The 12,839-nt window shown below is 40.1% G+C and overlaps 1 protein-coding gene and 2 non-coding genes across 3 annotated transcripts; all 3 read left to right on the top strand.

The window, feature by feature from the left end:
* The first annotated feature begins 313 nt into the window (after positions 1-313).
* COX7C (cytochrome c oxidase subunit 7C) lies at positions 314-7,755 on the top strand. The gene is made up of 3 exons (XM_089679627.1): positions 314-455; positions 6,614-6,751; positions 7,682-7,755. The coding sequence occupies exons 1-2, from the start codon at positions 381-383 to the stop codon at positions 6,728-6,730; spliced, it is 192 nt and encodes a 63-aa protein (XP_089535753.1). The 5' UTR covers positions 314-380; the 3' UTR covers positions 6,731-6,751; positions 7,682-7,755.
* On the top strand, positions 6,458-6,521 carry LOC149460462 (small nucleolar RNA Z39). The gene has a single exon (XR_016313071.1). It is a non-coding gene; the product is annotated as a small nucleolar RNA Z39 (small nucleolar RNA).
* Positions 7,502-7,563, top strand: LOC149460463 (small nucleolar RNA Z39). The gene has a single exon (XR_016313069.1). It is a non-coding gene; the product is annotated as a small nucleolar RNA Z39 (small nucleolar RNA).
* Positions 7,756-12,839: the final 5,084 nt, after the last annotated feature.

Consider the following 12,839-nt stretch of genomic DNA (forward strand, 5'->3'; position numbering starts at 1 on the left):
GATTTTGTAGTTACTTTGTTAACGTGTACTCCTTTCCAATGTACTTATTTATGTATACTGTATCCTAAATAATTGTGCTGTCATTACACATAGCCAGCACCAGTCCTCCTCCAGTCACCTTCTCCACTCCCCTGACCTTGACTAAACACAAGCCTTACACTCTACTATCCGCCTATAGAGGAGGCGGCGCACTGCGCTAAGTCTGCCGGGAGTTGTAGTTCAAGCATGTGACGCCCTCGTTCCGGAAATGGGGCCAGGGAGTTTCCACACTTCAAATCCCGAAATGCATTTCTTTGGAGGTTTCCTGTCTCCTCCCCCTCTCTAGAACGGAAGTAGAAAGGCTCGAGAGGTCACGGTGATAGTGTTTGCTCGTCTTCAATATGTTCGGTCAGGCTGTCCGCCGGTTCGCGACATCCACTGTTCGCCGAGTCCACTATGAGGACGGTCCCGGCAAGGTGAGTTCTGGGGAGGAAGTCTCGGCTCACACGGGTTGTGACTGAGGAAGGAAGACGTGCTGCTCCGTGCGGCCTATATGCGGTGTGGAAGGTTGGGCCTAGTAAGTCATGTTCATTGTGTGACCACTAGCTTCTTTAGGCTATGTGTGATGCAAAGCAGAAATGAAGTTGGCTTTCTGCAGTTTTGCTTGTATTAGTCCCTGGTCACACTGGGTGCGACCTTTTATGCGATTTTCGTGTCATATGACTTGCAAATCACATGGCAAGTGGCACCCTATTGTCTGTGATTATAGCGATCATATTGGTGTGGTTCTGACGTGGTCGGATCCTCACCGATATCTAAAGTAATGCATGGACATCTTCTGGTGCGATTTGTGTACACATTTGTGTCCGATGTCTTGCAAATCTCCCCCCAGATTGCCATTTCATCCGACTATGAAATCATGCAAGTTCACTGTAAGTCACACGATTTCAAAGTTGGGATCGGTGTGCCGGGGGGGGGGGGGGGGGGGTTAGGGCTTAGTTAGATCTGGATTTGATATAGTATGTTGGCTTCTTTCATACCTATGCAGTTTGCTTTTGATTCGGTTCTGCTGTACTTTTTGCTGTGCATTAACACATTTTTTAATGCATTTTGCGTTCTTTATATGTGTTTTTTTTTGTTTTGTTTTGTTTGCCACCTTGCTAGGCAGATTAAAAAAAAACACAAAATGCGTCAAATATGGCTTTTCTGCAGTGTCTTCATTGAAGTCTATTGAACCAAAAACGCACTGTTTTTTTGTTTAACGGTTGTGGAAATTTTTGAAAAAACTACTTGCCCAGGGACTAAATTGGGGCCCCAATCTACTTGTCCTTCATGACAATCTACTTGTCCAGATTAAAAAAAAAAAAATGTAACCAAAACTGTTATAAACGGAGGTGATTTTTAGGAATGTCTGGGGCTTGTAAAAACAAAAGAGATGTTATGGCTACTTAAACATGTAATATTTTTAACATTGTGCTGTTTATCTCCTCCACCCCTCCCTGCCTGTCTCCAGCACCGCACCCGGGGACTAGCAGGGAGGAGAGAGACCTTGCAGTGTAATGAGCACAGATTGGCTGCTCATCAGGAAAGGGTGGATCGGGGCTCATACTTTCTCCCTTTTGCTGCCAGAGCGTTTTTTATTTGCGTATTCGCCGCCAGGGCATTTTTTTGCCTGTTCGCTGCCAGAGCGTTTTTTTTTCGTTTTCTGCACACGTTTAAAAAAAAATCATTTTAGGCCTAAATTTTACATAAAAACCCCAAACATGATATATTTTCTGAAAGCAGAGACCCTAGAGAATAAAATAGTGATAGTTCCATTTTTTTAATGTCACATGATATTATTGCAAAAGTTCAGTAAATCCTACAAGTAAGTTAAATTTAGGGCGCAAAAAGCAATAAATTGCTTTATTGTTTTGTAAAATATAAAAGATGAGGTTGCAGCGAGTAATTAGATATTCAACTTGTCAAACCTTAAATTTGTGTGCGACGAACTTCAGTACCCTATATTTTCTATAGATCGACACTTTTAAAGCTCCTTACAGGTCACCAGTTTAGCATTACAGAGGAGGTCTGGTGCTAGAATTATTACTCTCATTCTGGCATGTGCGGCGATATGTAACGTGTATCGCAATCGCCGGTTTCATGCATAGGCGCCCTAGTGTGTGCTTTTACATTTGTACGTGTGTATATGTGGGGGCCTCAATATTTTTTTTTTTTGGGGGGGGGGGGGGGAAGGTATGTGCTTGGGTGTAACTTTAATTGTTTACAAAAAAAAACATTTTCAGTCATGTGAGTTCTGGTGTCAGGTTCTCTTTGAGACATCTAAGGTCTAAAAGACCCTGGATGTCTCCCCTCTGCTCCACTAGGGATTGCTGTTTACCGGGAATTGCATTACAATCTCTCAACTGGTACCCGGAAGTGACATCATAACATCACTTCCGGGTCAGCACAAGCTGGGGAGCGGACTTGTCTACTCTTCTCCCTCCCCTCTAGCTGACGAAAAGCCAGGGCTGCATGTGAATGGAGCCTTAAAGTCCCTGACCCTTTCCAAAAATGCAGCGGCTGAAAAAAAGCATGGAAGTGAATGTGTCCCATAGGAAACCATGTTAAATGGACTGTAATGTATTTCTGCTAAACACATAGGCTTAAAGACTTCCTTTTTATCCTATTTATTTTGTGTGGGTTTTTTTTGTTTTGTTTTATTTTTCTGGTGAGTACGAGTACCGATACTTTGGATCAAGTACTCTCCTATAGCAAGTGCTGATACTTTGCAGTGCAATTTGCACAAATTGCACTGTAAAGAATGGCATGCGTTTTGAATAGGAATGTGGTGCGATTCCTGTCTGAATCGCATACGGTTTTCCCCAGCGCTCCTGTGTGAACTCAGGCTTGTCATAGTGCTTTCAGCCTAGGTTCATACAGGAATGGTGCAGGAAACCGCATGCAGTTTGGACAGGAATTGCACCGCATTCCTGTTCAAATCACATGCCATTCTTTGCAGTGTGATTTGCGCCCATTTGTTTTGTATGGACACAGATTGCAAAGTATCGGTTTCAGGTATCGGGAGCATTTTCACAATTACTCGTGAGAACATTCGGTATCAGTGCATCTCTAATTTCCAGTCTCTGGCCTTCTCTCTCACATGGACCTAGATGTTGTGAGCAGTGGCTGGCACTTGGATAGCAGGTGATCAGGAGGGAGAGGACATGTTGTCTCCTGCATGCTTGTCTAAAGAGACATCTTGTGCTGACTAAATGCCTCTACACCCCAGGTACCCAACCTGCAGCCCATGGTATATGATGTGTGGCCCTTGCACCTCAGAAGTCTGTAGTGGGAACAATGATTAGGGTAATAGCATTGATCTCTACTAGCCTCATGTAACATTTTCCCAGATTCACATTGTCTTCCGAAGCATATCCTCAGCCATAAATGTATCATGAGGCCCCCTTTAGCTCATAAGTTGACAATCACTGCTCTACATTGTGCTCGCTCCATTCACCTCTATGGGGCACAGTTTCAGGGGTATTGCCTGCATAATGTGGCATGTTCTATTTTCCCAAATTGTCTTTCAGGACGGCACCTCGAGAGAGATAGTGTAGCTTCACCCACTTTCCCAGGAAACACTGCGGTGTCAGTCTTTATTAGGTAGGACATTTCCACCGTGGTCTCAGCTGTAGTATTTCCTCCACCATGGTGGAGGCCCTACAGGAACCATGGGCATGCTACACTTTCTTCAGGTGTAGGGAAGTTTTAACTTTTTGTATTTTTTTTTCTTCTTTTGGGGGGCTGACCCAGCACCCCCCTGAGGGCTAAGGTGTGTTCCAGACTTTTTTACCCAGCCCGTCTGAGATTCCTGCCTCAAGACTCTGGGGAATGGAGCTGAGGACTGCTTTTTGTCGTGTCTTGAAGCACAGCAGTGTATATGGGATTGTCTGACAATCATTTCCTGCTTGACAAGTGAGCTAAAAATGCGCCTCAATCACTTGAGTTTGCCACACCAATGTTGCTGTGTGAATGGGGACTACAGGCCCCTGCACTAGTGTTGTGTGCACTTCATTACTCTGCACCATCTTGCTAATTGTTGATGAAGCGCACCATGCCTACACTGGGACTGTTTACTCTCCATGAAGGGTGCATGTGACAGGGGCAACACAGGAGTGTTACAGTTGTCACCCTGTAGCAGAAAGTGCCTGAACAAGGGCATGTTTTGGTAGGATCACTGGATGGTGCTTTAATCTGTTCGCAGACAGTACACAAATGCGGCTAACAGCTGCTGATCTCTACATGTGACAGCCAGTCACAATGGTCATCTCAGAAGCCCCTTAAAAGGGCAGGAGGTGCCAACGCTAAGGGGTTAATGAAATATATAGTATGTAAAACACAGAAAATGACATTTGAAATTCTGTTAGACGCCAGCAGTCTCTTAAAAATAATCCAGTTTTATGCCAGAGAAAATAATTAATCATACTCTCTAGCAGCCTGTGTCTCCTACCTACCATAATGTGTCATGCAGTGTACCCCCGGTGTGCCAAACTTACAACTGGGTGCCAGGAACAATGCAGTGCCTGTCTGCACGTACAAGAGTTACATCATCTATGGCTGAAGGATCTCTGTATGACCTAGAAAAAATGGCAGCGGTTGTTGGTGTCAGATGGAGCAGTGTTTCCAGAGGAAGGCTTGCAGGGGTCAGTGTGCCATAATGTGCAAGTATGCTTTGCATATTATGGCAAGTGCCCACTCCAATGCTGAATTAAAGTGGAATTATACTCCTTTGGCAAGTCAGCTTCCCAATACCGAGCTTCAGGCATTTTCATTGGCTGGGTGAAGATGACATCTCTCTGGTGCATGCGCGGTAGTTTCCAAGCATTGCCGAAATTGTGCACTGAGCAGTGCATACAGGAACGTAATTGCAGAAGAGACATAGTTCCACTCTAACTTCCTCTTTAATGTGCAGTCCAGAGATTTTTTCTTTTTGCCCATGCAGCTTTTTTTTTTTTTTTTTGTGGGGGGGGTGGAGAGTTTGAGTTGGGGTGCCAACAACTTTTAATTTGGTGTTGGTTCAGCACTGCAGTTTATAATTATTTAAGATATGGTTAAAGAGAGACAGTTGCTGTACTTGCTTTGCTTGATGAATGAACCTCTATCAAGCAATGTACTGCGTTTTTGCAAGAAAAGTGACATGTTTTGTCAATTGAAATGTAGCCTTAACACCTAACATTTTCAGTCATGCTAGGAAATCTGATCTATTCATGTGATAGACAATATGTCTGTATGGTGGGTAATGTTCATTTATTATATAACATCTCTATTATGTATGAAGTACTACCCAAGTGCTATACCCCAACCCAGTAACTAAATTTATAATGCTACTACTTGGCAGTAATTCATCCAACATCAGTAAAACCCCCTTGATGGAAAATCATACAAAAATTATCACTCCAAAAAATAGTAAATAAATAAATGTAATCGTACCCAATGTCACTAAAAGTCCAATTTACATTAAAAAATATATTATAAGTGTCCACACTCCAACTTGATATTTCTTTAAATGTTGAGCCCTTCCCCTGGCTCCCACGAAGATAGAGAGTACCTCCAAAAAGAAGCTCAAAATAGTGTATTACCTTAATAAACCTATAAATCATAGCAATACCACTATTTAATGTGCAAAATGCATATAGTGCCAAAATAGTGAAAACATAAATCAACACTGTGCAAAAAATCAGTGATATGCTTTACTCTGTGCATACATCTCCAGTGATCCCACCAGTGTCACTTCTACTGTACAAGGCAAATATACCCTTACCAGAAAGAATAAGATAACATGCCTTCTCAAAAATAGAAGGAATCGGCAGAACCACGCTTCCTCTCTTCTCCACTCCTGAAGCGTATCAATCATAATACCATCCCATCATGGTTATACATGAGTCTTCTCAGGAACTCTCAGGTATCCATCCAAATAATATATGAATAAGTATATAGTGTATTTCCGTTTAGCAGTTATAAATATAACTCTTAATAAATCTACTTACATAATACACAAATAAAAACAAGCATTTTTCTTATGTCCAAAGCTCTGAGGGTTACCAAGCAGCTTCCAGGTGGATATCCATGCGGTTCCAGTCTCAAAAATGGCCGCCACACCACTTCCAGTCCCTGCTCTCATGCTTCCGACGTCACTTCCCTTGACGAGTTTCGTCACATCTGGGACTTAGTCATAAGGGATAGATACATCGGAACACCCAGCCGCTCTAGTTACTGGGTTGCGTTATAGCACTTGGTGGGTAGTACTTCATACATAATAGAGATGTTATATGATTATTGGCACTTTCAAGGTGAAAGTTTTTTCTATTTATGTCATAAGTTATTTAATTTTAGTGAGTTAGGGTTAGGAGATACCGTATTTATATAATAATGTTCATTTATTGTTTGCTTCATGCGAACACATTACTTATTTGAATGTTAAAACCTTGATAAAGTGGTACAGATGATGATAACATACCAGTATGAGATAACCTGTGATACTGTAAACGCTTTCTGATGTACCAATTATAACTTGTTTACTATTACTTGAGGTCCACTAAAAGTTTGCTTAATTTTCTAGTTTGTTTCAATTTTTCCTTCTTGTGTCTTGTAGAACCTGCCCTTTTCTGTGGAAAACAAATGGAGGCTACTAGTTGTAATGAGTTTGTTCTTCGGTAGTGGGTTTACTGCCCCCTTCCTGATCGTCAGGCATCAGCTTCTGAAAAAATAAACCATGAGAAGAAAACCTAAGGTAGGCATCTAATGTAAGGGTCCCCAAAACAATTTTTATTGCCAGTCAGGCATTGTAATTCTGTTGGAATAGTTTCATCTGTCTGCATTGGCTGCATATATAGGACACAAGCTGGTGAATTTCATGCAGGAAAGCCAGTTGCCTGGGAATAAGCATGTAAAAGATACAGTGCAAACTGGTCACTGTATATTGTACTTGACACTTCTAATTTGTCTGCAAGGCAAAGGAGGTCTTGGAATTCATCTGTATCTATATCCATAAGTGCACTATGTGTATAGGTTTGGGTTGCCAGTGTTAGTAGGTGCTCTTTGAAATCCAGCCCTTAATTTTGTTTTTTGTGGCTGACTACTGTGATTTACTTCACACTAGCCTCATATGCTGTTCTTTTGAAGGAAATGTACTAAGAAATGCACATAGGCTGCCACTATTGATTAATCTGAAAATGAAAGGTGACTGGCTGTCTTTTTTACTTTGGTCATTTGAGTACTACTGTGCATCTAGTGAAGCCAGAACAACAGGAGATCTGTCGGTTGTCTGTTAATTGGTTTCTCTAAAGAAATCAGTATTGTGTTCTGTAGACCACAGTAAAAAGACCTGATTGTATTGAAAGGTTTGGTGGTTCACAATTGTGAACTTTAGGAACACAACTTTAGGAAATTATGAGAAATGAATATTTGCATATGAGCTTTGTTAATTTTACAAAACTTGTAATAATTAAAAAAAAAAATCTGAATCATGAAAACAATTATTGTGCATGTGATGATTAAGTAACAGTATGAAAAACCGTGATACTGTAAACGCTTTCTGATGCACCAGTTTTTATATATATATATATATATATATATATATATATATATAGTATGTGTGTGTGCATATATGTATTGTTGTTCTCATTATGGATTTTTTTTTTTTTTTTAAACTCCATTTTAGGTTCAGTGGACCGTCTTGACAAAGAATTTCCTAGCCACGAGTGACATGGATTGTAAATAAATAAGTACATATGATATCTGACTCTGTTTATGTGTTTCAATCATCCAATATAAATATATGATTCTAACTTAACCGAGTTACTGTAGTGTTTGTGGAGAGAACACAACCACAACAAATGGTGCATTTTTTTTCCCCCCCATTAAAATATTGTACTCTCTGTAGAAGACTTTTCACCTTTTAAGAAAAAAAAGCACTTTTTTTGCAGGATAAAAAAAAAGTACATTAATAAATTATTTTATTAGAAGCTTTGCACCCACAATCAGCAGATTGTGAGTGCAATCTCAGGTTCCTGCAGACAGGCAGGTAGCTACTTAATGACCGGAAGCATCAATGAACTACCTAGAGTGCTTATCCACTCCTTGGTAGTTCATTGAGAACTGCAAGAAATCGTCCACAATGGCTGACTAGTTGTAGTTCTCTTGCGTCTGAATGAATGATGTGGCTGGGTGGGCGGAGCCCCACACAGCCGTGGGTTTTTTTTTTTTTTTAAATTAAATCGTGACAGCGTGTGCGGGGAGAAGATCCCTGGCGCGCTGTCACCAGGGCAACGGGGGGGGGGTGTTGTGGGTGCTGCTCATTAGTAACATTTTTACACCCTGGATACAGATGTAATGTTATCAAAACTGAACTTTTTCTTTTTCTTGCAGTTCTTCAATACAAAGTCCATTTACTGCCTTTCTAGGTGGTGTATCGGCTTCCATTGAAATGTTTAACTGTGAGCATGAGTGAAAACCACACTGGCTGACAGATTTTCAGCAGATGTTGTGCAGCAGTAATGCTACACAGCACAGATCTCAGCGGAGTAGTCTTACAAGTGTAATCACAAACTGCTAGAAGAGGGAAGGTCACAGGGACAGATGTGTAGTTTTCAATGGAACATAGATACAGAAATCAACACTTTTAGTTCATTGACCCTTCATCCGGCTCTTTAACTGAAAACCCATACAGAGCTACAGGAGAGAGCTGGAGGAAAAGTTTTCCGGAGCCTGATGTTGCACCTGTGATCCACTGGTCTCCGGTGCAGTGCTTTGCAGGCTCCTGTGGAAAAAGTAACTGCATGTTTTTTCAAGAGACAAAATGTGCATTTTATATATCCTTTCCCACTTTTTTTTTTTTTTTTTTTTCTCTTTAAAAAGTGAGCTTAGTTTAGTTTTAGTTAAAGAGTGCTAAGGGTGTAGCTATAGGATTTGCAAAAAACATTAGATTTGAATTGGAAGATAGAAAGACGGACCCGGAGGGGAGGTTTTTGTTCTTGAAAGGTAAACTACAGGACATAGAATGTACGCTTGTAAACATATATTGCCCCAATAGGAAGCCAGAGATGTTTTTGAAAGGGGTTATGAGAAGATTGATGGACTTTGGAAAGGGATATCTAATGGTGGCGGGAGACTTTAACATATGTATGGATCCACAAATAGATACAACATCTGTAGTACAGAGAGGGGGAAATAGGTCCATGGGATTATTGAAAACGGTGATGAAAGAGTGCCAACTGGTGGATAGCTGGAGAATTGTCAACATGAGAGATAGAGATTACACTTTCTTCTCTAGTGTACATAGGACATACTCTAGATTGGACTATATTTTGGTGGACCATCGACTCGTTGAGGATTTGGTTAAAGTAAAAATAGAAGCAATAACTTTCTCGGACCATGCACCTGTAGTAATGGAATTAAGATGGGGAGGGAAGTTGTCAGGAGGCCTATCATGGAGGTTGAATGAGACACTCCTCATGGATCCAGATACTGACCGGAAGATCAGGGAGGAGATAGAGAGGTTCTTTGAGGAAAATGAAACAGGGGATGTATCACTAGCTACTTTGTGGGAGGCACATAAAGCATATGTAAGAGGAATCCTTATTGCGATTGGGGCAAAGAAAAAAAGGGAAAGACGAGAGAAGATTAGTGGGCTTTTGAAGGAAATAGCTGAGATGGAACTCCTACATAAAAATAACATAAGGAAAGAGAGCAAAGAGTGATAAAAAAGAGGGAAGAACTAGAGAAAGTAATGGAGGAAGAAAAAATGAGAACTTTTAATAAGATCATTGGTGAAAGATATAGATGGGGAGATAGATCAGGAAAATATCTGATGAGAGCCTTGAGGAGAAAGAAGAATAGGAACTATATAGATAAAATAAACTCCAAGGGAGAGTTAGTCCATTCAACCAAAGACATTGCAAAGGTATTTAAAGATTACTACAGTAAATTATATAATATTGCCCCCAAGGATGTTATAAATAAAGATAAAATGATAAATATTGAAAAAAGAAGGGATTATTTAAGAAATGCAGGATTACCAAAATTAAGTGAAGAATTATTAAACTCCTTAGAATCTGAAATCACACAGGAAGAACTAAAAATAGCATTAAAAAGATTTAAGACGGGAAAAAGCCCAGGCCCAGACGGGTATACCGTGAAGTATTATAAAAAATATAGTGATTTACTGTTACCTAAGTTAAAGAGATATATGGAGGCGTTGGGGGGAGAGATGGAGATAAGACAGGAATCCCTTCTGGCACAGGTGGTTTTAATACATAAGGAAGGTAAAGATATCACCCACTGCTCAAGTTATAGACCGATATCGCTATTGAACGTAGACACAAAGTTGTATGCAAAAGTATTGGCGAATAGGTTAAGAGATCTGATGCCAGATTGGATACATGGAGACCAGGTGGGCTTTGTTAGAGGAAGAGAGGGTCGAGATAATGGGTTGAGATCCCTGATGCTTATACAGAAAAGTAAAATGGAAAAAAATCCAGTAGTGCTGCTCTCGATAGATGCGGAGAAGGCGTTCGACAGGGTTAACTGGAGTTTTATGATGGACACACTGGAGGTCCTGGGATTGGGTGGTAGGATGAGAAAGTGGATTGGAAAGTTGTATGAAGGATCGTCCGCGATGGTAATGGTAAATGGAGAGAGATCAGAGACTTTTTCTATGTCAAATGGAACCAGACAGGGATGCCCACTTTCCCCACTGTTGTTTGTTCTATCATTGGAACCCCTGTTATCAACAATTAGGAAAAATATAGATATAAGGGGAATAAATGTTGGAAAGACAGAACATAAGATAGCCGCTTTTGCGGACGATTTATTATTCTATGTTGGAAACCCGAGGATAACACTTCCTAACCTAATGAAAACACTGAAGGAATATGGGGAAATGTCAAATCTAAAAATTAACCCGAGCAAAACCGATATTAAATATAAATCTTCCAAAGAGCGAAAAAGAAAATATACAGAGAGAGTTTCCCTTTATATGGAAAGATAGAGAAATAAAGTACCTGGGAGTAAAACTTACTCCCTCACAGAAAAATCTTTATAAAGCTAATTATATCCCAATGTTAAACGAAATCGGAGAGGAATTGAGGAAAATGGGTGGAGGAAATCCTTCCTGACTGGGCCGTATTAACCTGATAAATGGTAATTCTCCCGAAGATACTGTATAAATTCCAGATGATTCCCATTAATCTTCCAGAGGTGTATTTTAGGACAATTAAGAGAATGGTAACTAAATATATATGGAAAAATAAAAAACCTAGGATATCATATGAAGTGCTAAGCAGAAATAAAGAAAAAGGGGGGTTGGGAGTACCGGACTTTAAAAGATACCATAGGGCAGTAATTTTAGCAAGAATTTTTGACTGGACACATAACTCAGAGTAAACACTGGGTCACAATTGAAAATACACTTAGTAGAAAGGCTCTGGGTAGGAGTGTATGGGTGCCACCACAGTTCAGAGAATTAGAGGAGAGCACGAGTATATACACGAGGATTGTAATAAGGGAGTGGGATAAAATGCACAAACAGGAAATGGGATTTTAATTCACTATTAATGTCACTAAGAAATTCAGAGTTTTTCCCCCCAGGTAAAGAGGAAATTTCAGGTAGATGGATTATGAAGGAAGATGCTCAGCTGAGAGATGTAATGGAGGGGGTAAACTTAAGAACACTGGAGGATTTGAAAAGGGAAGAGGGAAGGATTTTCACTAGGATAGATATATGGAGATATAATCAATTGAAACAATTTGTGGAGAAATTGACGAAGCCCCTTAGAACTAGGAAAGAGTGGAATAAATTTGAGAAATACTTAGAAGACCGAGGGGATGGGAAACACAGCACTGCTAAAGCATATAAAGCTCTCACGGATTTAGATAGTAAGTTTAAATTAAAGTATATAGAAAAATGGGAAAAGGATTTAGGAGTGGAGTGGGAAGAGCACACACAGAGGAAAATATATAGAATGGTACACGAAAATATTAGCATGCGTGAGGTGGAAATGAATTTTAAATGTTTGACAAGGTGGTATGTTACACCGGTGATAGAGCACAAGATGAGTGAGGAGAAGCAACCTTGGTGTTGGCGAGGGTGTGGAGGGTTGGGCACGATGTATCACATATGGTGGGAATGTTCAAAAATACAAGTATATTGGGAAAAAGTTATAAATCAAATCACAATTATCACCGGAATGGAGATAGGACTGGACCCTGAAACCTGTCTTTTTCATAACTAAATATTATCTTGAAATAAATATAAAGAACTGGGTATACTGTGCTACCTAAATGCAGCAAAAAGTCTGATTCCTAGGTTTTGGCGTAAAGTTGAGGCACCGAGGGAAGAGGATTGGATGAATAGAGTGGACCAGATTGCTAGATTGGAAAAACTTTATTATATTCAGGAAGATAGGATGGTGACATATCATATGAAATGGGAGGAGTTCAAAGTAAAGGTAAAGGAAGGTACTGAGTAAGTAAGCGTAAAGAAAAGGGAAAGAGAGGACAAGAAGAAAGAAAGGGGAAAGGATAAGGAAAAGGAGAAAATATAGTAATTAGCCTTTCTTTCTTTTCCTTCTTCAAACCTCGGTATCCAGAGGATGTGAGATGCAAGTCGATCAGATAGATGTCGAGTATATTGAAGCGGGGTGGGAGGGTTGAAAGGAAGGGAGTTATGGGGAGAAAATGATACGAAAGTAGTGTTTTATGAGATATTGTTATGTTATATTTCCCATTATGGAAATGTGTATTGTTTTACTTGAAAAATGAATAAATATTTAAATTAAAAAAAAAAAAAAAGGCAAGAGGAAAAGAGGAGGGGAGATGGA

Source organism: Staurois parvus, unplaced genomic scaffold, assembly GCF_062004578.1.
Source record: "Staurois parvus isolate SC_StPar_1 unplaced genomic scaffold, SC_StPar_1.0 ptg000229l, whole genome shotgun sequence".
NCBI lineage: Eukaryota > Metazoa > Chordata > Amphibia > Anura > Ranidae > Staurois > Staurois parvus.

Coding starts and splice junctions, on each gene's coding strand:
- COX7C (XM_089679627.1), top strand. CDS start 381: ATGTTCGGTCAGGCTGTCCGCCGGTTCGCGACATCCACTGTTCGCCGA. Junction 456..6,613: donor ATGAGGACGGTCCCGGCAAG/GTGAGTTCTGGG, acceptor TGTGTCTTGTAG/AACCTGCCCTTTTCTGTGGA.